The sequence below is a fragment of the Primulina tabacum genome, chromosome 1 (genome assembly GCF_025594145.1).
Source record: "Primulina tabacum isolate GXHZ01 chromosome 1, ASM2559414v2, whole genome shotgun sequence".
Taxonomy (NCBI): domain Eukaryota; kingdom Viridiplantae; phylum Streptophyta; class Magnoliopsida; order Lamiales; family Gesneriaceae; genus Primulina; species Primulina tabacum.
The window spans coordinates 1,216,516-1,240,070 of NC_134550.1; the positions used below are offsets into that span (position 1 = coordinate 1,216,516).

The following is a 23,555-nucleotide window of genomic DNA, read 5'->3' on the forward strand; positions in this document are numbered from 1 at the left end:
TTATTGATCATCTCAACACAAATTTCATGTTGATTTATACTGCAATATATGTGACGGACAAATTCTTTGATCGTGAGCCTCATTAAAATGTTAAAAAAAATTCAATGGGATTTACAAGAATGTACAACTCCGTTAATCCTGCATTGGTTTGGTGTCCAGCGTTTTTAAACGTAAAGGTAAATCAAATATAATATTTTATAAATGATTTAAATTTTACGATGTCCAAGAACGTATTGAACACCAAAACAAATTTTTTAAAAAAATTTCGCTGCGCCTTGAGTGCGAGAAAACGATAGTCCAACATTATGTTTTTATGGCTGATTTTTTGTTATGGTTTGTGATTATTTCCTTATAATTTTAATTTTAATTTGGATAAAAATTATGCAACTATAGTAAATATGTATTTCGTAAGAAAATAATGTGTGTATATTCGTAAGAAATAATTGTGTGCATATTTGAATTTTGGATATAATGTGTGAATATTAGGATTTTGAAAGTGAATAATAAATGGAAACATATTATTTTCTAAATTTTAAGAGTATTTCCGTAAAAATTTAATGGTGTAACAAAGTCATACCAAATTCTGTCAATATCAGGTCTCTCATTTAACATAATTATAGCCGTCAACTTGGATTGAGCTCGTCACGCTGCCCATCCCACCAAACAATTTAAGTAGGTTGAATTGAAAATTTACTAACCCATTTAAAAAAGAACATAAATAGGCAGCAGGTTGCGAGTCTAGACGGTGTTGGCTCGGGTCTGTCCGTGGGTTGAGAAGCGAATAAAAAACGTGAATTTTTATTTATTATGATGTTATATGTATTTTTTAGCAGAAGAAGTGCATTTTTAACGTCAATTGGTTTGGCTAATATGTATAAATATGAAAGCAAAAATTATGAATTTTATTGTGATTTTTTAGAAATTTATTTATGAAATTAAAAATTCAATTAATTGTTGGGATTCATATATATAGAACTTTTTATTTTTTTTTGAGCTTCGCCTGACCTACAACCTACCTCGATTTGTATGGTGGAAGATTTTCCAAGTGTGGCAAAATGAGGAGTTTTTGGTGGACCATCCCGGTCGATTACGGACGGGCCCGTCTGACAGCTTATAGATTGATATGCACTTGATAATTTATATGTTTTTTTTCATTAAAAACTTGAACGATATCAACTGAAAGATTAATAAAAGTGGAAAAATCGCATACTGAATCTCCAAAAACACGTAGAATGTAAGCTGGCCGTATTTATCTCCATTTTTTTCTTCCAATATTGAAAATTTAGACACTCTTTAAATTTAAAAATTGTTTACTTCACCTAACGTCAAGATTGAAATTTCAAAACGAGATTTTTTTCAACACTCAATTATATAATTTATATCAGGTACCAACTTATTTCTTTTATATTTATTATAATAATACAAATTTATTATTTCGAAATTATAAATAAATACTATAAAAAAATTATAAAGCAGAACCCTAACAATATCTCAGGAGCCGTATGCCACCGGCTAAGCGCTGGATATAATAAGCTTCCCTCGCAGCACACAGAACTAGACCTCTCTCCAGATTCCTGGACACACTCCATAAAATCTTTCACAAATCCCATGAAAGCCGGCGTAGACGACGGCGGCGATGGAGCAATCATCGTGCCGCTCCTGGTCGGACACAGAGACGGAGACGGGATAGTCGACTGTAAGGACGACGATCATGGCTTCGTTTCAGGCTCTACGTCTTTCTTCAAAACCTGCTTCAATAGCGTTAATGCTTTAGCAGGTATTTTTTCCACTAGCATATCCCGTCGATCTCTTTTTTCTGTTTGTTTGTGGGTTGCGCCTGGATCCAAGCTTTGACCGAGGAAAGCGAGAATCATGAATTCCTCTTTTTACTGGATTTCTGGGTGGCGGAATCAAAGTTTTACTCGTAGTTTCTGGTCTCTTTACTTCTCTTTGAGAATATTTTCTTCCAAATAATGTCTCCTATATCTCGAATATATTGTTAAATTTTCTCGGATATACAGATGAATTTTTTTCCTGGGAGAGATCGTTACAACGAGGTTTTAACCTCGTTTTGAATTTAAATTTGGGACAGCGAAAATATCATAGTGAATTGCTACTTTACTTTTGGTTTATCAGGTGTCGGAATATTATCACTTCCTCATGCCGTATCGTCGGGGGGCTGGTTGAGTTTGATATTTTTCTTCCTTATAGCGGGCTCAACTTACTATACCGCTTTGTTGATTCAAAGATGCTTGGACATGGATAAAAACTTAAGAAGCTATTCCGATATCGGTGGCCGGGCGTTCGGGTCTAAAGGACGAGCAATCGTATCCATAGCCACGAACATTGAGCTCTACTTGGTGGCAACAGGTTTTTTGATATTAGAGGGAGATAATTTGTATGACTTATTTCCAGACATCGAATACAATATCGGCGGGCTAATTTTGGGAGGAAGAAAAAGCTTTATTGTCATAATAGGCTTCCTTATACTTCCCACGGTTTGGTTAAACAATATGAGCATTCTATCCTATATATCTGCTACAGGAGTAATGTCTTCATTTGTGCTTATTGGCTCAGTTCTATGGGCTGCTGTGTTCGATGGAATTGGATTTCGTGGAAAGGGAACATTTGTAAATTTGAAAGGATTTCCCATTGCTTTGAGTCTGTACGCCTTCTGTTATTGTGCTCATCCAGTCTTCCCAATATTATATAATTCGATGAAAGACCAAAAGAAATTCTCTAAGGTACTACATAGTAAACAAGATTTCAGTTATGATAACTTGAGTTTCCTATTTCGTTAGTTCTGATTGTGAAATTGTGACTTCGATCGCAGGTCATGCTCGTTTGCTTTCTTGTTACAACAACTAGCTACGCAATTATGGCAGTTCTGGGGTATCTGATGTTCGGTTCAAAAGTGGCCTCTCAAGTAACGTTAAATCTTCCGACAAGTAAAACCAGCTCGAAAGTAGCAATTTACACCACGCTCGTGAATCCATTTGCCAAGTATGCTTTGATGCTAAAGCCAGTCATAAGTGCACTTGAAAATCGTCTCACATCAGGCCCTAATAGAGGACTTAGCATCTTGATTAGAACCGGATTGGTACTTAGCACGATCATAGTGGCCGTGGCCATCCCTTTTTTCGGATATCTCATGTCACTCGTTGGCGCATTTTTGAGTGTTTCGGCCTCAATTATACTACCATGTGTTTGCTTCTTGAAGATTTCTGGAAGTTATCGGAGATTTGGGTTTGAGATGGTGTTGATATGGGTAATTGTGTTGGTAGGTTTTGTAATTCTAGTTTTCGGGACTTACACCGCTTTGGATGAGATAATTGAACATTTGTTAAAGTAGATTTTTCGTATGAATAACTCATTTTGATTGGATTCAATAAAAAATTTTCTCCATATCTATTGCAAAGCAAAGGGATATTCCTACCTTTTTGATATCAATGAATGTTGCCTGTCCAAAATAAAAATTTGAATACGATTTAATTTTTGTTTGTATTTACATTCAGATGAAAGACGGATTTTTTTTCGAGCGATTACGAAGAAAGATGATATTTGATGATTTTTACAGGCGTGACAATGTGGAAGAGTATTTGATTTGGCATGAATGGACTGGCAACTTAAGTTTGGTATGAACGATTGGGTAAGGATGAAAAGAAGAGGTTGTGTTGAGATATTCAAACTTAGGATAAAATTGTTTAAAACCGAAAAAATCAAATGTTGAACCGAAGGTCGAATTTTGTAATTTGAATATAAATGTTAAATATGAAGTTTATTTGGATTGATTTTAGATTAAATATGTCAAAATCAAATCGACCGAAAAAAATTAAAATTTCATTAAATTAATTTTTTATTTTTTGATATATTTTATAGATGATATTTAGTGAATGAAGAATAATTTTTAGTAGACTGATGTTTATTAGTGGGGTGTATTCAATTTAGAGTTTTGACGATTTTTAATAACTTTTTCAAATGATAGACTTTTATGGATTTGATATATTTTATTGACTTTTACAGAATCTCACAGATTTATAAACATATTTATGTGGATTTATGTAGACTTTTTTGCAAGATTTTTATAGACATTTGTGGACTTTTTTATAGAATTTTATAAATTTTGTACTTAATTATAACATATTATTTTTTATTAATTTCTTTGAATCAATAATTAATTGACATATGTAACATATTCACTAAATAAATTTACTTATTTAAAAGTTAAATCATTTAATATCTACATGTTTATATATGTGGGTTTGTATGCATGTTTGTACATTTTTTAAAATACAGCAATTGATTAACATGTAACCTTGTTTTTAAATTGATAATATACATGTGAAACGAATATTATTTAGTATTGTGTGAATATAATTTTGTATAAAAATATCATAGCTTACATATTAATTGAAAATGCTAAAATGAATTTAAAAAATCATAGTTGTTACGAGACTGTTCAATTATTAAGAATTAAGCAATATTTTTTTTGGATCATATTTTATTATTATTGAATATTACATTAATTTGTATAAATAATAAATTAAAAATCACAAAATCAATTCTAGAATTCAAAATTTCCTGTGATATTAAATAAAAAATTATTAAATTAACAATCAGCCAAAAAAATAAAAATTTGAAAAGGAAATATGAAATATATATAGAGATACACTTCGAAAATTTAAGAGAGTGATAGAAATAGATGAGAGGAGAGAAGATAAGAAGAGAGGTGATGTGAAGCGACAGAGAGACAAATAAATAGCTTGTGCGTGAGTTAAAAGTTTTAAAAATCCATCCAAATCTTGGATTGAACCAAATACAATTTTGTACAATTTATAGTTGTACCTTAGGCTTTAATGTTTGCATGTTAATGAATTCCATGAAGTTATGAAAAGTCTATGGAAAATTTGAATATCTATAGACTTTTATAGAGTTTTTAAAAGTCAATGTTGAATACCACTTGACTTTTTAAAACTCTATGAAAGTCTATTTTGAATATCACTAGACTTCTATAGATTATGTAAAAGTCTTAATTGAATACATCTAGACTTTTAAAATCTACAAAAGTAATTAAAAGTCAATAAATTTCCTATATTGAATACACCCCCCTTACTTCATTGAAATTTTATATTTAAATGTTTTACTTAAAAAATTATATAAAAAAATAACATATTACATTTTACAATATATTTATATTATTAATTTAAATAATTATATCAAAACCAATTTAATCGATTGAAATAATCGAACCGATTTGATAGAAAATCGAATCGAAAAAAATGGTTCGGATTTTGAATTTACATTTCGAAAACCGAAAAAACTAAAATAAAAAATAAAAATCGAATCGACTGATGAATACCTTAGTTTTTTTTTTTTCCAACCAAAATCCGCTACACGATAACTTTGATTAAATACTTGGAATACTTGTGCAATTAGGTTACGTCAACTTGATAAAAACAACCAGTAATACGTACAAACTGGAAAGGCCATCTGTTATTGAACGAAAAGTTCAGTTCTCTGTCATTTTCTTTGGACTCCCGGAAACTCGCATTCAAGGGTCGGAGCGTTTTCTTTTCCCAAGAAATCATTTCTGGGATTTTGTCCTCTCTTTCTTAACCAAATAAAGACCCGTTTGAATGTAAGGTTCAGTAGAGAAAATTATGAATGTTTTGCTTGGCGCCAAAAATTGGGAACCCAGGGAAAATTTAGGAACGAGAACAAGAAGCAAATACGTCTTAAATGGAGGTATTGATTGTATTTGCTACTTTGTTCCTCACAGCAACAAATAATTCAAAAGATAAAGACCCGTTTGAATGTAAGCTTCAGTAGAGAAAATTATTATTTTTTTGCCAAACATTGGGAACCCAGGGAAAATTTAGGAACAAGAACAAGAAGAAAATACGACTTGAATGGAGGTATTGAGTGTATTTGTCACTTTGTTCCTCACGGCAACAAGGAATTCAAAAGACCAAATCGGATGGCTCGAACCAAATAAGAGCGCCGTATTGAAACAGACATAAAAATTTCTCTGTTCAATGTGTATAAACAAAATATAAATCCAAAAACATGGCGGAAAGGTAGGGGTTAGCTAATGTGGATATTGCCTCATCCGTGACCCAATAATACCTCTCTAGCCTGGTGCTTCCCTCTCTCTTTCACTATTCCCACCTAGATCACTTGGCCAGTGGCATCGAGCCATTGCTATGTAAGCTGCATCTAAGGACCCCATAAAACCACCTTATTCTCATGGAGCTGTGCTGGACATTACTGCTCATACAGCTCCCAGCGACAGGTACTGAAAGTGTGGATGGATGCACATCAAACAGAGATAATTTAATTTACTTTATGGCTCCCTTAAATTCATTTGTTGGTGCACTACTCCACTCGTTTATCAAGATTATGTCTATCAAAGTGCTAAGGTGCTCTATGTAAGTCTATCTGCAATCCTGTTTCCTTGTCCAAAAATTTAAGAGGTTGGAAATCCAATCTTTTCAGATAAGCGGTTGTATATTTGTAGGCAGTACTTGACACGATCTACAGCAAAAACCAATAAAAGAATTCACCAATCTTGCTTCGGGTACGTCTCAAAATGATTTTGTGAATATTTTAGACTTTGTATTTTAGAAACTTGAGGCTGTACTTATTTGTCCTGCATATAGACGAAACTCACTTTTGAATTTAAGATTTGATGTCCTGAGACAAAAAAACAGAGGTTTGCACTCATATGAGTGGAACATGAAGTAAGACTCGAATGATAGTAAACTGCAAAACTAGATCTTTGTTTCACATTTCAAAAATCATCAAAATGCAAAGCCATCAAGTACCGGTAAAGATTAAACAAATTTGAACTATTAAATATCACAGAATATGGTTTTAGAATGTTACAGGTAACCTTCAAATAACCAGTTTGTATATTATATTGTTCAGATAACTTATTCCAATAGGTTTTAATGAGCTTATTCAAATGTATATTGTTCAATGGAGACTAACCTAATATCTCTCATCGCTATAGCCACTTCGTTATTGAACATAATCCTAACGATTCTATTGACATTATTTCTTTACCTTTCGATATTTCCTCGGTCCCGGAACCTCCATTCTGCCGACAGGACACCCACATCTTGCTCGAAAGACAAGAACCGCTTTCCCATTAGGTGGAGCCATCTTCTTTAGCTCTGCCTCCAATTCTCTATGGTGATCACGATGCAATTCAAACAGACCCCTATTTAATGCAGCCTTTTCTAGATAATCAGGTTTCTTGAGGCAATCCTCCGTCTCTATTTGAATATCAAATTCGGGGGCATTATGCAGACCATGACAGCCATGTTTACCACATCTCCTATCTGTACACACCATGATCCCCACAAGTGCCATTGCTGAGAACAAAATGCTAAGTCCTAAGCACCCAAATAACAAAGGGGAATGAACAATCTCCTCAGTTACAACATCCACAACTTCTTCACCAAGTTCAATACTTTTACGCGTTAAAATCTGAGCGTAAGGATAGAGCAAGAATCCACATGCGCCTACAACAGCAATCAAGATTACAACATCAATTACAGCAGAACGAGATTGCTCACAAGCCGGGATGTTCAATTGATTCGTAGCGTTCGATATCCTTTTGTTCTTGTGGAACTGATTAATTTGCCGAAGTTTCAAGCAAGGGTCGGTTGAGTTCACAGATTTGGCCATCTCTATATGCTGCTCAACCGAAATCGAGCTTTGAAAAAAGACCATTTGGATTGTGATTACACCGAATCAAGCCCTAGATCGACTCTTTCTCAAGAACCAACCAATCAAGACCAAATTTTGAATCAGACCCACAACAAAACAGTATGTTTTCAGATCAACCCACTTCATGAATCGGAGAGATATTTGGTTTTCAACGCACGACAAGATCGTAATTCGTCGGTGTTATTCATGAAACAACTCAAAATCGTCCCACAGTTCGCTACATCGATATGATCAAGGATAAAAAAAATCTAACTACAGATGATAGAGATAAAAAAATTCGAAATCCAAAGGCAAGAGGACAAGAAATCTCAACCGGCTGGTGATTGTGAGAAGCAGAGGCGAGAGGCAACGAAGCCAATTAGATGTGATTACAGTGGTACCTTCTATTCTGCCAGGTGTGCATTTAGGTCAACGAATGACTACAAATGTTTAAAAGATTTGAAATATGTTCAAATTTTTTTTAAATTAAATTTATTTTATTTGATAGTTCATGACATGAACTTTAATTTTAATTAAAATTCAAATAATCAAATATTAAAGTCCTTGATCGATTCATGAACTATCAAATAAAATAAATTTAATTTTAAAAAATATTCTAACATATTTCAAATCTTTTAAACATTTGTAGTCATTTATTGACCTAAATGCACATAGATAGATATACATTGAGCATTTGGACGTTTCGAGTTTTGATATTTGATAGTTAAACTATAATTTTGAATTGAGACCAAAATGATCGATGTAATTCATAAAGTGTAACATCAATCACATATTAGCCATGGATCCTTGGACCTTGGTAGCTTTGAATGTGTGCGCGCGCGCATACACAGATTATCTGGACATGATTTACTTGTCTACAAGTTCACATTAAGATACGAGCCTTATTATTGATATAGTTATTGTTATATCATGTTAGTTATTTCATATCGATTGAATAAAATTCACGAAAATTGCATATATGAACTTGGTCAATCCTCTTCTTTGAGCTAGTCCTTAGGAATGAGTTATGTCCAAATATCAAGTCTCAATCTTAATATAACAGGAAAGATTGTTATGATACACATTATGAGTATCATTACATCATGGATTCGTCAAGACTTCTTCCTTTTAAATTTGATCGGCCGAAGTAGATTATTTACGCCGCTTTTAGAGTCATGTGCAACATGTTAATAACAGACGAGTCGATAATTATATTAGGAGTATAACCCTACAAGAAATTGATTCAACTGTCTTGAGTTGGAGATTCGAAATTCACTTCTTTTATTAAGGAGATTCCTTACCAGTGCATGATATTGCATTTTTTGGCATAGTAGATATTTCACTATCAATGCTTGGTTTAGTGGTTATAAATTATTTAGCATCATGTTTCTTTGGGACAATTTTTCATCTTTTAGGGACGACCCTCCCCTTAAAATCCTCTGGTCCAATTATATTAGAGGTCATTTAGTTGGGCCTAGAATGTGGACTATCGCAACATGGGTTATATTCTGCTTTCAATTGTATTTATCTTCCGTACTCTTTCAAATGGACTGTAAATTAGACTAGTTTTTTTTAGAACATTTTGTATCATGGATCCTGTTTGGATCGGATCATGATACATAATGAATGAATTAGTCCGAATAATTTTAAAATATCGACGATTAATTTCCATTTTTATCACATCATAACATACATTTTTTTTGAAGTGAGTAAAAACATTTTAACGACAAAGAGCTCGAAAATAATATCTCTCAGGTGACCTATAAAAATCACACATGCAGCAGGTAAACTTGCATAACACGGCAAATAAGCTCAAACAAAGTTGAAGTTTTTTACCCCTAAATTTCACATATTCAACCAATAAACCTAGCTTTCTAACACAACACGTTTGGGATATTGAGCCTCACTCTTGCCGTCGAACCAAGGGATCCATATAATTGAAAAGGAGAACTTTTTAGAAATCCAAAAATTGGTAGGGTAGTCATATATATACTCGTTCATGTAAGTAAAGCATATAGGAAACACAAATTGTGACCACATCATTGGTATGCGGTTCAAAATGAGTGCAAAACTACCGTTTAAATATTAGATACAACGAAACCTAAAAGCATAGGATGACGGTGACAATTTGGCAAAGCATACCACGATTCGGACCCAACTAATTCGTTTCATTACTTATAAAAAAATGTCATGCTGTCAAATTTAAAACTTCTGGTTTTATAAAGTATTGGTAAATCTTGTTCAAATTATTCATAGCTAGTGGCGTATAACCAAGATTAATGAACCATCTTGTATCGCTGATTCCACACGCATTGATGGGGTGGCCACACTTTTCTTGAACTTTTTCTTCACTTTAACAAACCTGCGTTGCCAACCACAAAAATGGGAATATTAAATAGAACACTAAAAGTTAGGCCACTTTTTGAAAGAAAATACAAAAAAGAGAGTTAAAAAAAGGAAAAGAGAGAGGGCTGGGCCAGATCAGATTAAAGAGTAGAGTCCAGTGTAGCACAACAGAATCAAAAAGAAAGAAAACAAAAGGGGAAAAGAGAGAGAGGGTGGAGATCTCAATATAACTTGTGGCTCAAAATTCATTTATTGTTGGCTGACATGGCAGTTTCATCCTTCCTTGTCTACTACACCACTTATTTCAAGTTGTAAATTTTATATTATTTAAACAAGATAACTATAAAATGAAAGAGTGTTTTTCTAATCTAATCTAAAAAAAGAGTCCAATAAAATTTGGTTTTTGGGATATTTTTTAAAACTTCACTTTTTTAAAAAAATAAAAAAAGATTTTTTTTTTCCACAAATATATTTAGGTATTGAAGCTATTTTTTTTAACACACTATCAAGAAATCGATAGTTAGGTATTTCTTTAACAAGCTACTTTGTTGCCCAAACTAGCACTCATTGTGTGTTGTCATATTTCCCAATTCCCAATCCCAATTCCCTTGCACTTGATTTTCTTTTTCTGTTCATTTTGCTGAATTTTATCATGTAGTTGGATTATAAGAACAGAAGACAGAGAGAAGAAGGAAATATGTTCGTAGAAAAAGACCCCAGCATAAAACTTTTTGGTAAGACCATTGAACTACTGGACGCCGCGGCAGTTCCAGCGGTTACGATTTTGCCTGTTCCAACTCCCTCCTTTGTTGCTGCTGAAGAGGATGGCTCTCACCAAGATCCCCCTTGTTCTTCTAATTCTATGCTTGAAGATAGGAACTTGGATTTAGATGCAGAGGAACAGGAATCAGCCAAGGTATGAATTGGAAGACGACCCTTTTCTTGATTTTGTGTGAAATATAATGGGTCCGTTTTAGTTTTGGTTGTTTTGCTAGACTTTGTGGACTTCCAGGGTAGGTTCCTGCTTAAACTTTCGTTTAGGTAAGCTTGATACTGTAGTTTGTAGAAGTAAAATGATTTTAATGTTAGGATTGATGTGAAAGCTTTTGCTTGATGCCATTTTAGGATGTGTAAATTGGAACTTAGTTTGTGACGGTAGTTTTATTATTTTGGATTGAAGAATTATTTGGTTGAGCCATGAAGTTGAGGGATTTATTATTGCTTAAAGGGGAGCTGGAGTCTTGATTAGGATAGTGCGATAGGTTTTAAGGACTTTGAAAATGAAATTTTACTCGTGGCCATCCGGATTTTCTTTATTTGTACTTGGAAGATGTCAGTATTTCTCTGCAAAAGCCACTTTTTCCCAAAAATAAACCTTCAAGAATGGAGCTGGAACATTTACTGTAGATTTATTCATGGAAATCACTTCTATGATTGAAAACTAAAAGGTTTCAATAAAATATTCCATGCTTCATAGTTCATATTGTTGATTAACAAATGGTTGAATTGATTCTTATCGAGACTAACCCGTGATTCTTCGCTTCATGGATAGATAACGAGTTTGCTTTTGTATCTACAGTATACAGTTTGAGGAGTTTCAATTTACTTCTTGTCTAAGGTCAATGTGTCCCGGAATTCTTGTTGTTTGGTTTAAATGATTGATACATAAGGGTGGATTTAGCAATTCGGGAGAAGGGGAGACAAAATGAAGGGGGGAATGGCTCATTAGTCATTACATTCTTTTGACTTATAGTTTTTAAAAAAGATTACAATGAAATTGAATGTCTCGCCCGAGTTTCAACCTGTCCTTGTTGACACATGATGGTAGTTGCTTCATGGCGTATTTCTTGCAATATAAATTATTATATGAAATTAGAAGGAAAAAAATTCCATACATCTCTCTAATGGATGATCATTATGAGCATGCAGAGTCTATCAGACACAAAACAAGATGCAGCGAAAGATGGAGATCTAGGCCAACCTTTGATGTCAGAGGAATTAAGAGATTCTAACAGGATCCCACCAATAACTGAGGACTCGATGACACCTTCCGCTGATGACGGTGCTGTGGCTATGAAAACCTCGAAAACTGAAGAAGACTCGAGTGGGTCAGGTAATTCACAGGATAAAACCTTAAAGAAGCCAGACAAGATACTTCCATGCCCACGATGTAATAGCATGGATACAAAATTTTGTTATTTCAATAATTACAATGTCAACCAGCCTAGGCATTTCTGCAAGACTTGTCACCGATACTGGACAGCTGGTGGGACAATGAGGAATGTTCCAGTAGGTGCTGGCCGCCGTAAGAACAAGAACACTGTGTCCCAGTTCCGACATCTAACTGTTCAAGAAGCTCTTCAGGGTGCCCAAGTGGATATAATAAATGTAATTCACCCCGCCGTTCTGAACCCCAATGACAGCACTGTCCTTACATTTAATTCAGATGCACCTCTATATGAATCAATGACCTCAGCTTTGAATATTGCGGATGAGTCAATCATTAACAGTACAAGAAATGGATTCCACATAGCTGAAGTGAATATATCTGTTTCTCATGGAAGTAAAGTGAACCAAGATGATCCCTCGGTTGGAACTTTTGCTAGTACTGCAAGTTCAACGGGTGACAGGAGTAAATCTGTATTGCCAGAATCGACCTCAAATTTTCCTCCTGTTCCTCCACAAGTACCATGCTTTCCTGGAGCCCCCTGGCCTTTCTCATGGCACTCTGATCCTTGGAGCTCTCCAATATCTCCAACTACTTTCAGTCCTGCTAGTTTTCCTGTGCCATTCTTCTCTACAACACTACCATATTGGGGTTGTGATGTACCCAGTACATGGAATGTTCCTTGGGTTTTTCCACCAATGCCTACTGCCATTCGATGCGACACACCTCGAAGTTCCACTGATCCAAATTCCCCTACACTGGGGAAACATTCGAGGGATGTCAACCTTCTAAAATCGCCAAATGGAAATGAGGCAGAGACACAAAAAAAGAGCAGTTCTGAAAAGAGTCTGTGGATTCCGAAACGTTGCGAATTGATGACCCAGAGGAAGCGGCAAAAAGTTCTATATGGGAAACATTGGGGATAAAACATGACTCTGTTGGTTCTCCAGGTGGAGCTCGACTTTTCAAGCCCTTCCAAAGCCAATCCAAAAGTAATGAAAAATCTAATGTTCTTGAATCCTCTTCAGTATTACATGCCAATCCAGCAGCACTGTCCAGGGTATTAACCTTTCAGGAGAGCTCGTGAGCTTGTCCATCTCGAACTCCATGCATCACACAAGCTCAAGTTGAATGAAATCGATAGATTAGATTGCAGTGGTAGTTGGGCTTCGTCTTTTAGCTTGTTTTCATAGTGTTTGTGCATAATTTTATGAGATACTTAAGAGCTAGAATGTTTTATGTGATTGAGTGTAACATGCGTAAAAATAAAGAGCAACGTTGAGAATTTTATCTTATGCCTTATCAGGTCATCTCAAAATGCATCTTCTTCTTGAATGAGATTTCTTTGATTTTTGTGGCAAAATGAGTGGTTTTTAAATTTAGGCCAATCTCTTGAAATTTCGGATTTTTATAGGGTAAATAGTTTGAAGTACTTTAACTAATTTAAAATAATTAGCAAAAATTTCTTAATATCCCCAAAATTTGAAATATAATATGATATTTCGTTGTAAATTTTCCAATATCAAATTGGTGAAGGGAGTAGATTAATCCAAATTGTCTATTCCATTACTTTTCTAACACCTTATAGCCCTTTTGACCGCAACAAATTTTTAATAGTTTTGAAATTTCCATAATTTTTTCTAAGAAAATAATGAAACAAATTATTTTCTCGAAATTTTACATAAATCAAGAATTCCAAGCTGACCAAGATACTGATATTAAATACCTTTGTGCTTTGGATCGAGTTTGAAGTCAACTCTCACCATTTCGGTCCTGCTATAACATGGAAAGCAACGTAACTTGAGTCACCTCAGATTTGAACCTTAATATATTATTTTTGAAATCTTCTATGACATTTCCATGTTACACCAATAAATTGATTCACATGTATCAAATATAAATTGATTTTCTAAAGGTATCATAATCATAAATTTATTCCACCGACAAAAACTCTACACTAGTCAATGTTAGATTTTTTTCCAATTTCCAGTACATGTTTTGCTCTCTTTGATCCATGTTCCGTTGAAGTTTTGGGTAATTAATGATATAAGATTAGGTTTCTTGTGAGACGGTCTTACAGATCTTTATTCGTGAAACGGATCAACTGTGTACATATTTACGATAAAAAATAATATTTTTGCGATAAAAAGTAATAATTTTTATGAGTGACCCAAATAGAATATATGTACACAAAATTGACCCGTGAGACCATCTCACTAGAGTTTTGTGATGATATAATAGGGTGTTAGATCAAATGGTATTTAGCTCGAAGCTTTAGATATACGTACAATTTCATTAGACATTATTTTCTTCAACATTGTCCCACATTTGGGATTATATGTTTATATCGACCTTTTCAGATTCAAACATGGTTTCAATTACGATATGAGATGTTATATATTTTTATTGAAGAGACTGTTAAAGAACGAAAAACATAAAAGCCTGTTAAAAAAAATCTAGAGTTAAATAACTAAGTAGCCCTTTTTATACAGCGATCGATTGTTTAGCCAACTGATCAATTTACTTCTCAAATCGCTCGAACTTTTGCTCCAGCCAATTAGTCTTAGTGATATCATATTCTCACAAATGTGCGAGAGATTCAGGGTCGAGTCTTCGTCGCATCCAAATAAAAAAAATTCGAGTTTTTCCCACCCCAAATAAAAATTAAAAATAAAATTAATAAATCACTCGAATTTTTAGCATTATATATGTGTATATATATATAAGTCAAGAGGACTAATATTCTTTTGCACTTGAAAATTAACTAAAAATGCATCATTATGCTTACATGGTGGACACGTTTGAGGTTGATTTACGTTTAGCTTTTTGACTTTTTTCTTTCCCCCCCCCCCCAAAAAAAAAACATATTGATGAAATTATGTTAATCCTTCATCAAATTCAAATCAGTATGCACGTTGTTGGGTTTTGGAGCTCGAAGTCTCAACTCTCACTTTAATAATAATAGTTGACTTTTTTGTGACTAATGAATTAGTTATTGTAGTTAGATTTGTAAAAATAACAGAGGCAACTTATTTAAAAATGGATCACAAATCACTATGCATCCACTTGCACATTCTTTTATCAGATACATTTTGGTTTGAAATTTCCGTGTTTCCTGAAAATATTTGTTTTCTTTTTTAGCATATAAAAAAGAAGGTATAAACTTTCGAAACAAATCATTTTTGCTTGAATACAATCATTAATTGCTACATGCTCATATATATGTATGTATGTATGTATATATATATACACACACACATTGTCGATCGACGAGACACACACGATGCATGTGTAAAATTAATGATAAATCTGAAGCATAAATATTTGATGCATTTGTTATTTATTTGGATGTAAAATCAAAAAAAAGGTGTGTTAATCTAATTTGGATGGAAAATTGAATAAGAAGTGAGAAAATATTTAATTAAAATTGTAATATATTTTATCTTTTTTAAAAAAATGTGAGAGATATTTCTAGAATTTTCTAAAATAGATAAAGTTTCACGAAAATATCAAAAATTAAATTATTCGACATAACACCTTATTTTAAGCCATACTCCTTCATTGACCCCGAATTTGGGAGGCAGTTAAATAATAACAGCGTGATTTTATAATTTTAAAAAAACCAGTGAGTAAATAAAAAAGTGAAAACCTAAAACCCATCACAAGCATTAACCCGACGACTTCTAATATTAATTAATTGATGTGTTTTAGCCAAAAAAGAAATTATTTATTCGAGATTATATAGAGGATCATGCTCAACTTCCACCGCTGGTGAAATCAGAAAGCTTCCCATTACCAAAATTTCAAAGAAAAAATATGGGCAAACTTTATTTTACTAGGGTTCTTCTTCTCTCGGTCTTTTTTGTCACCCTTATCTCCAATGGTACGTAGCAAAACTTTTTCTTCCTTTTTCTTCCGGTTGCGGCCGCTAATCTGATCTGATCTCTGTTTTTTTATAGTGCGTAATAAATGATATGTAATGAAACTAAATTTATTATTGGAATAGGGTTTTCGAGAGAAATGGCGGATTACTATGGCAGAGAAGAAGTTGTGAATGCTTCGGTGGAGCAGGTTTCATCTACATTCTTCCCATTTTTTGTTATTTTACGTTTATATATTTTGAGATCCATTCTTTTTTTTAATACATACATATATATATATAATCTAAATTTATGAAATTATTTCAGGAGAATTTAAGGGAAATAGAGTTGGATTACGTGTATGCTGGGCCAAACTTCAATTCAAAATCGAGCTTTATTTTGCCTCCTACTGCTCCACCCCCTGGATTGGGATTTTGATTAATGCAGAGCTTCACTCAAGAATCTGAATCGGAGGTGGTTTAAATAATGATAAAATCTTCTGCTTACGTGGCTGAAACGAGGATAAAAAAAATTGGTTTGCAGAAAATTTAGATATTATGATTTATATTTTTATCTATACACAAAAGTGAGAAAAGTTTCTTAGACAGTAGGTTTTCACGTTTTCTGTGTTTTTGTTTTCTCTATTTCCTTTGCTTATATTCATGACTTTTATTATATAATTATTAATATGATTTTTTTAAGAGAGGTATCGTACATATAAACTCGTGGCAATATGCGTGGTATATATAAACTATATATGGAATGTTATTGAAGTTTACATGATATCAACTAGTCCATGATCTAAAATGATATAAAAACCAGCCTAATCGTTATGTGTTGAATTGCCCTGAACATGAGATACCTGCTTATGTCTAGTAAAACTCCATGCTCCAAATGTTTATTCATAACACGAAGGAATGTGTTAGATGTATCATATTATGAAAATTAAGTTTTTTAGATTTATATATATGAACTTAGACAATCTTCCGTGGATGTGTGTCATATGTTCCAAATTGGTTGGATTAAGCTCTTTGGAGTTATATATATGTACTTGGACAACTTTCCTCCCAATGAACTAACTTTTGCAATGAATTAATTAGGTTCAAATTCATAATTTTAATATGGTATCAGATCACATGCTCATCGTTATGTATTAGATCGCACATATGAGACACACGCCAAAATGTTTTATAAGCTTCACACTCTGGATTTTTATTTCTGTGCGTGAGAGGGTGTGTTAGATGTCGTACATCAGATTGATTAAGTTTTTTAGAGTTGTATATATGTAATTGAACAATCTTTCTTCTTGAACTAGTTTTTGAGGTAAAATTAGATTCAAACTCACGATAAACCGTAGGATTTTCCCCACCGAGCATGTCAAAATATCTTTCTCTGAGTATATTTCCTCAATGAACCATGATTATTGTAGATAACACCTAAATATTCGGGCATAGATTTCTCAAAGTAAATTCTGGATGCACTTTATGTATCGCTAACTGAACGTGAATGCTTTTCGGAGTTGCTCCTGAGTCCTGATAAGTTGTTTTGGACTTTTCAGAAATTGGACTTAAGATATGGGCAGGAAAAAATCATGACTGCAAGCGAAAGAATAAGGCCCATATATTTCACCCATTTTATTTTCTAAGAATTCATCCGTTCTTTATTAGTTATACTAGCAATCACGCAACGCGAATTTATCCAAGATAGCTTAATTATTTAGAAACCGAAAAAATAAATATATTTATAAATGGTAAATAATAAATTTATTGAAATATGGAAGAAAAGACATTATTGTTCATGTACTAAAATGACCAAGATAGTTATTCTAAATATAAGGGGTTGATGCATTATTATATAGTATAAAATAATGGTGTCCACTAGAATTTTTCTGGTATATATTCTCTTCTTAACAAAATAGAAAAATTAAAATTTTAAAATTAAAAATGTTCTGAGTTTTAATTAGTTTTATTAAAAAAATTACATAAAATCAATTTGTCATGCACAAAAGCGTATATATGAGATTTTGGCGATGGAAAAAATTCACCATGTCACTAATTGTAAATTAATTTAAAACTTTCTAGTTTTAATAAGTTTTTTTTAAAATTATATATATATATATATATATATATATATATATATATATATATATAAAGTTAATATGTTATTCGAATAAAATGAGGTATTTTGAGGATGGAAAAAATTCACCATGACATTAATTTAGTACAAGATATTAATGTTCAAAATTGTTCTATCACGAGGAATGATAATGTACAGCGAGTTGTTATATAAATGATAACTTCAGGAAAACAGCAGCCAAAAAGTTTTGGTCAATTTAACCCAATATATTAAAAAAAAGGTAATTTCTACGAGGATGTAACATCAATCTGAATTCTCCTTTTGACTAAGTAAGGTGGCTTACCAAGACAACCTCAATTCCTCGAAATGTCTTTTAAAAGGCGCGGTCGCTACGAGAAATTTCCCACACATTCTTCATTCTCGGAACGTGGCGCCATCTAAATTACACGCGCTCACCACGAAACTTCCTCCTCGTTGAAAATACTACCAAATTTCCAAGATTTTGAGCCACTCCTACCTACACTATATATAAAGAGAACCCCAGCATCAAATTCCCCAGAAAAAAATTTCTACACAAGATTCATGCAAGAATAAATTATCTTTAATACTTATAAATATTTAGATTTCTCGTCGAGAGAAGAAAGATACTATTATTAGCCATGTCTCCCGCTTATCTGAATCAATTCTCAATCGAGAATGTTTCTTTAAATTTTAAAGGCCTGCAGTTGATCACGTTGATTACGGGATTGATATTTAACTTCCTCTTTGTTATATTCCTTGACAAGAAAAGGGTACACATCTTTTTATTGGGATTTTTCCAGTCTGCAATCCGATCCCAGTTGTTAATGAATCCCGTGGATTCCGAATCCAAACAGCGGGATGGAACAAAGAAGGGCGGTATCAATTCATCTGTCAAGAAAGACAAAAGGGTCGATCCAATCTTGCACGGAGGAGATGCAGAGGATATCGTCATAGGAAGTTTAAGATTGATGAGCAATCCCGAAGAAGCAAGATTTGATGTGGAATCCCATGAAATATTTAGCCTTTTCGAGGAGAAAGATCCGAGCCCGGATGAAGTGAAGGATGCTTTTGATGTGTTTGACTGTAACGGAGATGGGTTTATCGATCCAAAGGACTTGCAGAAAGTTTTGTGTTCTCTGGGATTGGATAAAGGATTGGGGATGGATAGTTTCAAGAGGATGATCGATGTTTTCGACGATAATGGAGATGGGAGATTGGATTTCGGAGAATTTGTTAGATTCTTGGAGTTTAGTTTATGATGAAACATTCTTTGATTAACATTGTAAGAGAACTTTCAAATCGTGTGTTGTTAGAAGTTAGAATTTACGGTGAAGCTTGATCTTTTTTACACAAGCAATTGGAGGTTGTGTGTTTGGTTGAGCTATTATAGTTTAAAGCTACAAGTTTCTCGAAATTCTCAGTCAATTCATGCAATTTTTTAAATACATAAAATAAATATTATACCTGAAGATATTCAATACACAATATTATACTTTGACATGGCTAGATTTGATATATATATATATATATATATATAAAACCAAATTGAGGCATGTTCGAACTACAGTGTTCTTAAACCATATTCGTCTTGTATGTGCTTCGATGATCGTCTTGGACGTCTATTTTTCAGGATACAACGGAACAATCAGCAGTGACTTGACACGACGTACTACTATGGCGAATTGAAAACGTACCTTCACTTTATCACCTAAATTTAACGGAGGTCAAATGGAAAGCTAACAATATGATATGCAAGAAAATGCTTGAAAAATATAAGATTTTCATGTATATGAAATGATGAAATAAACACTATTTATAAGCCTCAAAATGCACATCAAAATTCATGAAGGATTAGTTAATTCAATTAATTTTCCATTAACTTAAAACTATGAAGAGCCAAAAGTCTTCAATTAACTCAATAATGTCGAAAGTCAAAAGACACTTCCACAATAATGAGCCATAACTAAACCAAGAATGTGGAGAGCCAAAAGACACTCCCACATTCATGAAATATAATTTTTATTCAAACTCTAAATTTGATTCAAATTTCCAACAGATAATTAATGTCAAGCTCATTATCCACTAATATGTATAATATATGTATATATTTATTTTTTCTTTGTCTACATTCAGACATTAATACAACCGAACTCACTTTCTTGATTTGTTTGTATTGATATTTTTTTAGAGTAGAGTTTATTGTTTGAATTTATGTTACATTTGAAATAACATTCTTCCTATATTTTAATATAATATATTTAAATCGATGAATTGAACATATTGTATCATTACATAAAAAATATTGTTACTTTAGATGTGTATAGACTTATCTCGTTTAGGGATATTTGGGGAAATAATTTTGATCAAACTTTATTTTTAAAAAATAACAATATCTAAATGCAATTGAGTGTTTTCAAATACAGAAGATCATTTTTTTTAAAAAAAATATTTGATGAATACTATTTTAATAATACCTATCTAGTTTATCACAAAGGCGTGTCCAAATCCAGGATCCAGACAGAGGAAAAGCGCGCTATGATAAATTTAGGAGGATTGAATATTAAAATTTTCAAAAATTTAAACTTTTTTCAAGAAGATTGACGCTTCTCCCCCATTCCCACTTAAAATCTACTGCTAGACAAATCAAAAGATAATAATCACAAAAACCATGAACTTGAAACTTGAAATTGCAACTTATCCACCCTCCGGCTCACACGATGTAATAAACAACGTAAATATAGTCGTTATTTTTGGGTTGATTAAGAGGCTCCAACTCCAAGAAAATCTATGAAAGTAGGTATTGTTGCACTGTTCTGATCACAATGGCTCTCTCCAGTCGATGATGGCTGATCGGTATATGATATTTCAGATGTTGACAAATTGTTCTTTGTTATTGAATCCTGCAACAATATTTCTCTTTTCATACGCCATCTCCTTTCCCGACCTGCAAATATATGAACAAGATTCCTTTTATTTATGCTTTGGTTTGATTTAATTATGAACTGAGAACTTATGATATTCTGAATATTATAAGTATCATATTTATAGAAAATCGATATATTAAAGAGGCATGCATGCAATTTATTCAGTGAAAATAGGTGGAAAGATGCAAACCAGATATTGTTGCAGAAATTCATCCGTATTGAATCTTCTTCTGTAATAATTTGTACAATGAGAACTCCTTTTTCCGAGTTTCATGCATGATTTTGATAGCTCCCTCTGTCTCCTGGCCATCGCAACGTTCCAGTGATTCTTCACTGCATTATCTGTTCTACCTGGAAAAAGCCTGGAAATCAGCGCCCATTTGTTGCCGTGTTGTGTTTGAGCCGCCATTAATCTTTCCTCTTCTTCTTCACTGAAAGCTCCTTTATTGATCTTTGGGTCCAGCCGATTATGCCATCTTAATCTGCAGCTTTTTCCTTCTCAAAAAATCAAGTAAAAGATTACAGAGAAAACAAGTGAGTAACATTGTTTTGAAAAATATGATTAGAAGATCATTACCTGATCTTCCTTTTAGTGTTTCAGCTATGAGGTTCCAGTTCTGCGGGCCGTACATGGCTACTAGTTCTCTCAGTTTGGTGTCTTCTGAAGGTTTCCAGTGCCCTCTACAACATAATTTCGACTGCTTATTTTTGAATTTTTTGCAATTTCCATCTGAGTTTTGCCCATCGATCAGGTAGACGAAACCATTTTTCTTAGATTTCTCGCCGCAGGCTTCCATTGCAGCATCATCAAAAATTCCTAATTCCCCTCCCTTCAAACCGCCTCCACATCTCCTTCGAAAGTCCGCAACTTGTTCAGAATCGTTGAAAGCATCGACAGGAAAACCCATTTCACAACGTTGGCTGTTGGCGGCGGAGCAACCATTTTCTTTGTAGCGTTGCCGCGGCATGGAGATGAAATTATACGCGCACAGAAAAGATGGAAAAGGGTTGAGCTAAAAAAGACACGAAAAACCGGCTTGTTTAAGAGCACGAAAACAAAGATGGAATTATTTGAGAAAGAGAAGGAGATTTATTCACAGAAATCCACACGAATACTTAGCTCCATCTGCGGAGAGGAGGGTCTGCCACCTACATGGCTCTACCCAGTGGGCAGTAGGTATGACCCCTAGTTTGACTTATTATTACGGACTCCATTAATGCAATGTGTACCAAAAATGGGTGCAGTCTTCTTAAATTTTTGGATTTCACACGATATCGGTTCCCCTTTTTGAGGTTTTCACCAGTTTTCAAGCGGTCATTTTCCTGTGTGATTAATTTTTTTTAACGAAGCTGGAACTAGCTAGCCATCGTTATCTTTCGATATATATGAGTAAATTTACTTTAATGTAAAAATTTTCAAATCAATTTAATCAAAATAGACCACAATTAGTACGACAAAATTGTTTGATACGAATAATCGAACTCATAATAATTGATCGAGTACTAATATAATCCACCAAAGCACAAGTCAGACATATCTGAAAGGGTCTGTTTGATTAATCAGTATGTTGTTTGCCTGATTTAGAGAATGGTTGAGAGCATTTTTGCTTATTTTTAAGCTATTTTTATATATATTATTTTGAAGTAGATGATAAGTAAAAATAAAAAGTATTTGTAAATAAAAATATAAAACTGATATAAGCTGAAATTTGAGTTGTTGGAGAAGAATTATTACCAAACATAATTTTTGCAAAATGACAACTATATCCTTAATCTATACATCATTTATTTTTTAATTATTTAAAGTTTTGTATCCACATCATTGGCAGTATATTTATATAATTATTATTACATTTTGAATATTTTGTATCAAAATTAATTTATTTTTTTATAATATGAATGCTTGAAAATTTATAAGTTCCCTTCAAAACTCTTAAAAATTAATATATAAATAAAATTTAACGTTTTACAAAATCTCCAAAAATATTTATAAAAATTAAGACCAGCTAGAATATGATATATTTTTTTTAAAATATGCAGATATCAAAATATAACTTTAAATCATTAATAAAAAAAACAAAAATAGAAAAAACATGCCAATTTTCCTTTTAGCTTTTTTTTTTAAAAAAAAATTTACATATTTAATTTGATTTACTCCTATAATATTATTCTCTAACGCTAACTATGTTGTGGTAACAGTATAATTTCATTGTCCAAAACAATACACTATTTTAACTTCTAATCTTCAAGCTATTTTTCCTTTAAAATTTCAGCAGTTAAATTTGGATTAAACTACGGAAGCTGCAACATTTAATATTTTTAAATAATTTAATTTAAAATTTTGCTTTCAGAATTTTCTTGTTTAATTAAATACGATTTCTGCACAGTAATATAATTTCTACGAAAGTAAATTGGCGCAGTGATTATCGCTAGACTACGATTTTATAC

The 23,555-nt window shown here is 32.9% G+C and overlaps 4 protein-coding genes, 1 long non-coding RNA gene and 1 pseudogene across 8 annotated transcripts; 4 read left to right on the plus strand and 2 right to left on the minus strand.

Moving 5' to 3' along the window:
* Positions 1–1,474: 1,474 nt before the first annotated feature.
* On the plus strand, positions 1,475–3,405 carry LOC142546159 (amino acid transporter AVT1I-like). Its single transcript, XM_075653746.1, has 3 exons — positions 1,475–1,777; positions 2,137–2,744; positions 2,834–3,405. The coding sequence occupies exons 1-3, from the start codon at positions 1,609–1,611 to the stop codon at positions 3,350–3,352; spliced, it is 1,296 nt and encodes a 431-aa protein (XP_075509861.1). The 5' UTR covers positions 1,475–1,608; the 3' UTR covers positions 3,353–3,405.
* Positions 3,406–5,916: 2,511 nt separating this feature from the next.
* On the minus strand, positions 5,917–8,136 carry LOC142546224 (uncharacterized). 4 transcript variants are annotated; one of them, XM_075653863.1, is made up of 2 exons: positions 7,066–8,136; positions 5,917–6,295 (listed from the first exon to the last, which is right to left on the minus strand). In XM_075653863.1, exons 1-2 carry the CDS (start codon positions 7,735–7,737, stop codon positions 6,272–6,274), a joined length of 696 nt encoding a protein of 231 aa, XP_075509978.1. In that variant the 5' UTR covers positions 7,738–8,136; the 3' UTR covers positions 5,917–6,271. The 4 variants fall into 4 exon arrangements, with proteins under 4 accessions (XP_075509978.1, XP_075510139.1, XP_075510218.1 ...); XM_075654024.1 differs by lacking the exon at positions 5,917–6,295 and adding an exon at positions 6,325–6,446; XM_075654103.1 differs by lacking the exon at positions 5,917–6,295 and adding an exon at positions 6,453–6,649.
* A 2,425-nt stretch (positions 8,137–10,561) lies between these two features.
* On the plus strand, positions 10,562–13,522 carry LOC142546456 (cyclic dof factor 2-like; annotated as a pseudogene).
* Positions 13,523–16,011: 2,489 nt separating this feature from the next.
* Positions 16,012–16,790, plus strand: LOC142515390 (uncharacterized). The gene is made up of 3 exons (XR_012811242.1): positions 16,012–16,109; positions 16,233–16,297; positions 16,414–16,790. It is a non-coding gene; the product is annotated as an uncharacterized LOC142515390 (long non-coding RNA).
* Positions 16,791–18,821: 2,031 nt separating this feature from the next.
* On the plus strand, positions 18,822–19,442 carry LOC142540218 (putative calcium-binding protein CML46). Its single transcript, XM_075646605.1, has one exon. The coding sequence runs from the start codon at positions 18,822–18,824 to the stop codon at positions 19,440–19,442; it is 621 nt and encodes a 206-aa protein (XP_075502720.1).
* A 1,822-nt stretch (positions 19,443–21,264) lies between these two features.
* LOC142540913 (transcription factor MYB117-like) lies at positions 21,265–22,182 on the minus strand. The gene is made up of 2 exons (XM_075647756.1): positions 21,685–22,182; positions 21,265–21,602 (listed from the first exon to the last, which is right to left on the minus strand). Exons 1-2 carry the CDS (start codon positions 22,073–22,075, stop codon positions 21,265–21,267), a joined length of 729 nt encoding a protein of 242 aa, XP_075503871.1. The 5' UTR covers positions 22,076–22,182.
* Between the last annotated feature and the right edge of the window lie 1,373 nt (positions 22,183–23,555).

Excerpts from the sequence above, each read along its gene's own strand:
- LOC142540218 (XM_075646605.1), top strand. The coding sequence starts at position 18,822 with ATGTCTCCCGCTTATCTGAATCAATTCTCAATCGAGAATGTTTCTTTA.
- LOC142546224 (XM_075653863.1), bottom strand. The coding sequence starts at position 7,737 with ATGGTCTTTTTTCAAAGCTCGATTTCGGTTGAGCAGCATATAGAGATG. Across the intron at positions 6,296-7,065 it reads GACCGAGGAAATATCGAAAG|TACCTGTCGCTGGGAGCTGT; the intron begins GTAAAGAAATAA and ends CCACACTTTCAG.
- LOC142540913 (XM_075647756.1), bottom strand. The coding sequence starts at position 22,075 with ATGCCGCGGCAACGCTACAAAGAAAATGGTTGCTCCGCCGCCAACAGC. Across the intron at positions 21,603-21,684 it reads AACACTAAAAGGAAGATCAG|GAAAAAGCTGCAGATTAAGA; the intron begins GTAATGATCTTC and ends TTTTTTGAGAAG.
- LOC142546159 (XM_075653746.1), top strand. The coding sequence starts at position 1,609 with ATGAAAGCCGGCGTAGACGACGGCGGCGATGGAGCAATCATCGTGCCG. Across the intron at positions 1,778-2,136 it reads TAGCGTTAATGCTTTAGCAG|GTGTCGGAATATTATCACTT; the intron begins GTATTTTTTCCA and ends TTGGTTTATCAG. Across the intron at positions 2,745-2,833 it reads ACCAAAAGAAATTCTCTAAG|GTCATGCTCGTTTGCTTTCT; the intron begins GTACTACATAGT and ends CTTCGATCGCAG.